General features: G+C 36.5%; 1 protein-coding gene across 1 annotated transcript; it reads right to left on the bottom strand.

The window, feature by feature from the left end:
• Positions 1-343: 343 nt before the first annotated feature.
• Positions 344-3,522, bottom strand: LOC114182217 (Tetratricopeptide repeat (TPR)-like superfamily protein). Its single transcript, XM_028069033.2, has one exon. The coding sequence runs from the start codon at positions 2,716-2,718 to the stop codon at positions 697-699; it is 2,022 nt and encodes a 673-aa protein (XP_027924834.2). The 5' UTR covers positions 2,719-3,522; the 3' UTR covers positions 344-696.
• Between the last annotated feature and the right edge of the window lie 925 nt (positions 3,523-4,447).

Below are 4,447 nucleotides of genomic sequence, written 5' to 3'. Positions count from 1 at the left end.
CAAACTTATGCTACATTAGGGGCACTTTGGATTATTGTATGAACTTGACTGTGACTTTACAGTTCATCAAGGGTTCTACAAAATGAATTTGGATCAATTTGGACATATTTTACTCTATTTGTAATCAAATTATGCCACAGAAGTAGATTTTAACTTCCGGAAGTTTGATTCAATTTAACTCCATATTTTCTTCTTCTATAAATACTTACGAGAAGATTTATCCAAATTGGTAATTATTTTGAAAGCAAGTAAAGGCTTTAAGAAATCCAAAGCCACTAGGAATATATACTTTTGTCACCTAACTTTAGAACAGCATTGTCCCTAAAGCGTGGCCAATGCAAAATTGCAACCTTTAAATAACCTGTTGACAGTGTAATGAATAAGAACAACAATGGTTCTGCCTTATCCTGCAAGACGAATCAATCACTACTAAAATGCATTGTCCTGCATCAAAAAGGATTTTTCTTTGTTGTACAATCATAGAGGAAGCTAACTAGTACCATTTCCAATCTGTAACATTGGAGTGTGATGGTGCTACAAAATCCATCTCCCTCTACACCATTTATTCCCTCCTTTATCCAAGTTCTTGTTCATCTGATGTACCAAACAAATAAGAAATAAGAGAATTATCCATCAGCATGTATAGAAACCTTGGAACTTGCAGTTCTCTCGAACTATAATCAGCCTGAAAAAGCTTCACCAATAATCGCAACAAGAGCATGTACCATCCTTAAAATGGTGGAATCGATTGGTGTCCCTGACGACAATTTCACGTTGAACTATCTTAGAGATAAGCTTGATAGCAATATGACAATCTCCACAAACACGGAGGTTTTTGGTAATTCTGATTGGAAATTCTCGGGTATTCAGAATAGCAAACACAATAGCTAACTTCTCACTGTGAACAGCTAGATGGCATTCTTTATCCTCCTCCTCCACGTCATGAAGAGCAGAATCAGTCTCAGGGACGTATCCTAACTCTTTCATCTTTCCAACCAGCACACTTAGCTCTTCATATATCTCCTTTGACTGTGGGTGTGACGTGTCACCTGCAAGAAAGGTGTGGACCTGATTATTCAGCTCAACATTGCTGATCCCAGGCATTTTTCGAATTTTTCTTCTCTTCATTAGTGATCGAGTAGCTGTTACTTCTGTCCATCTACCAGCCTTTGCATAAATATTTGATAACAACACATAGTAGCCAGATTGCTCAGGAGCCAACTGAAGCAGTTTGTCAGCAGCTAAAAGCCCAATATCCATGTTGGAGTACACCCGACAGGAGCTAAGCAGTGACCCCCAAACTCTTTCATTAGGCTCCATTGGCATCTGTCTGATGAAATTATACGCCTCATCTACTCGTCCAGATCGTCCTAAAAGATCCACCAAACAAGCAAAGTGTTCAATTCTTGGTGTTATTCCATAATCGTCTGTCATCTGCTTAAAGTAAAGCTTCCCTTCATTGTATAATCCTGAATGGCTACAGGCTGAGATAATCGCGACAAAGGCAATGGAATCTGGACTTTGACCTGAATTTAGCATTTCAGTGAAGAGTGCCACGGCATTATAGCCTTTTCCAGTCATACCATAGGCAGATATCAATGAAGTCCATGATGCAACGTCACGAAACTTCATTCTGTCAAACACTCTTCTTGCATCTTCTAGACATCCACATCTAGCATACATGTCTATCAATGAATTCTCCAGAAGCAAATTTGGACACAGCTTCTTCCTCTCAACATATTCATGAATCCTCCTTCCTAACAACAAAACTGAAAGATCGCCACATGCTGGAAGTACACTAGCACAAGTGATTGCATCTGGTTCCACTTCACATTTCTCCATTTGTAAATAAAGATCAACAGCTTTTTCAGGCATTGAGTTTTTCATATACACAGTTATCATCACATTCCATGAGACCAAATTTTTCTTCTCCAAATTCACAAACATCTGCTTAACATATGAAATATTTTCTGATGAAGTGTCAGTTACTGCAGGAAGGAGACTAGCCATTGTACCAGCATCCGGTTTATGCCTTAGACACTCCATTTCTCGGCAAATATGTAGCGCATCATCAAACCGCATATTCTGAACATATCCAGCAACCATTGAGTTCCATGAAACAACATCCCTACTTGGCATTTCATCAAGAACACGCCGTGCCTCCAGCAAGCAACCACACTTCCCGTACAACGCAATGAGACCATTTCCAACAAATAAATTCAAGTCAAACCCAACCTTAAACACAGCTCCGTGAAGTTGAAACCCAATTCTCGCATTGTCAGAGCAAGAGCAAGCCTTCAAAACACAAGGGTAAGTATAGTTATCAGGACTAAATCCACCACCAACCATGTCCCTGAAAACAAGCAATGCATCATTGTACCAATGGTTATTCACATAGCTTCTGATCATAACATTATAGAAAATAACATTCCTCTCAGGAATTCCATCAAACACCTTGCGTGCCAACCCAGGTTCTCCACAGGCAGCATATGCCCGCATGAGTTTGATTCCCAGAGATGGGTTTTCGTGAAAACTGAGATTAAAAACCTTGGAATGCACATTTTTCAATGCTTTGATATCTGGGTATTGGTCTAACGCTTTGCCCAGAAGTTCCAAAGCAAGAACTGGGTTTTGTGAGGACCCCGATGAATTTCTAATTGAAGAAAACAAGGTCTGTAACTTAGGAAATTGTTGAGTCAATGGAGGAATTGGTTTCATGAATTTGAAACTGTTACTCTGGTTATGTTAAAAATGAGTGCGTGAGAGAGGGAAGAAGAGCAAAGGATTCATAAGTCCAAGAGAGTCACGTTCTTTTCTGAAATGGACATAGCACATGTTCAGATATTACTCACAGTTTGTAAAGATTGGCCATAGAATGCTAAGAGCTTTCTCTTTTATCAAAAGGATGGAGAATGACCGTGTGCATTTTAAGAAGGAAAATGCTGTCTTGCATGGGAAAATTTACTCCCATTTTGACACTGATAATGTGACAAATATTGCTTAGGTGGCAAGGGTTAGAAAGGTAATATGGATGAACATTTAAATATTTCTAAATTTCTTAGGGTTGGGAGAAAAGGCAGAAGAATAGATGGGTTGAGAGAAAGAGAGGAGAAAGAAGTGGTGGAGGAGAAAGAAGTGGTGGTTTTCAAGGCTTGGTGCTGCCGTGTTTGAAGGAGTCCAATCCTTGGTGCCGGCGGTTTGGGAACATCATTTGAGGGAGTCGAAACTTTGGTAGTGGCGGTGTCGGAACCTTCATATTTGGCCAGAACTATCGTTCGAGAGTGAATCCCTGGTCACCGTCACTGTAAGGGTGGTCATCGGAGAGTATGCTTTCTTTTGGGGTTCAGTAACTTCCTATAAATCTCAAATCATTTAGAAAAATCTGATCTTTAAGATTACTTATCTGTCATCATCATCGCTTTTTGCTGAATTGGCTTGCCTTTTGGGTTGATTCCACAAATTTTTAAGAATCTTTTCAAGTACATGTTGGTTTGGCTTTCATATCACAACGAAGGGGTTTAGATATCAATTATCAAACATTTTACTCTCTTTTGAATCTTGATATGGCGTATCCTGCTTAAAAATTTAGTCTTGTCAACAGTGGTATAAATATTTTTTATTTTGATAAATTTGACCAAATTTTTATAAATAAAATTAAAATAAATTATTTTATTTTATTTTTTAATCAAAATGAAATAATAAAGTTTAATTCCTTAACAATTTTATGGTGGGAAATTGGTTCACCAGACATTTGTGGAGGCAAAACAACTTCCAATAGGAAGTCGTGGGGTCACACGATTTTTTTAATTTAAATTAACAGTTGTGGGTTCCACGACTTTTAGTAGGAATGTCATTAGAGAACATGCGACTTCCAATTCCCATAAATCTTCCAATTCCTACAAATATTTCTTGGACTTTGGTAATTGATTAAAGTATGATTACCAAATTTAAGAAACTTTTAATGTGGTAATCGACTATGGGGAGTAATGTAATCGGTTACGAGAAACAATGTAATCGATTACCAAATGCCAATGCAATAGGTTAGAACATTTAAATTGTAAGAATATATATTAATCATATAAGATACAACAATAATTTCATAATAGAAATAAGTGAAATATACAAAGCATCAAACTTCATTGATGAAATGAATATTTTCCTATGACTTTTTTCACAAAATTAGGCAAATTTTAAGAGAAATTATGCAAATTTTAAGAAAAAATTACAAGATTATTAAATGTTCTATCACTGTATGATGGAATATCATATTATTTGTTAATTTTTAATCATTAGAAAATGAATTAGAATATAAACATAGATAAAATATTCTAAGAGTTTGGTTCTATGAATAAACTTAATCTTTTGGATCACAGACATCTTATCTTAATGTAAATAGTATGTTAACACAGCGAAGAAATTAATGATTTAACATATAGGTTTAAAACTT

This window comes from Vigna unguiculata, chromosome 4, assembly GCF_037176805.1.
Source record: "Vigna unguiculata cultivar grain cowpea cultivar isolate G323 ecotype 2 chromosome 4, ASM3717680v1, whole genome shotgun sequence".
NCBI classification, from domain to species: domain Eukaryota; kingdom Viridiplantae; phylum Streptophyta; class Magnoliopsida; order Fabales; family Fabaceae; genus Vigna; species Vigna unguiculata.
Note: the sequence above shows the minus strand (reverse complement) of the source record. Positions and strands in the feature narration are given on the sequence as shown.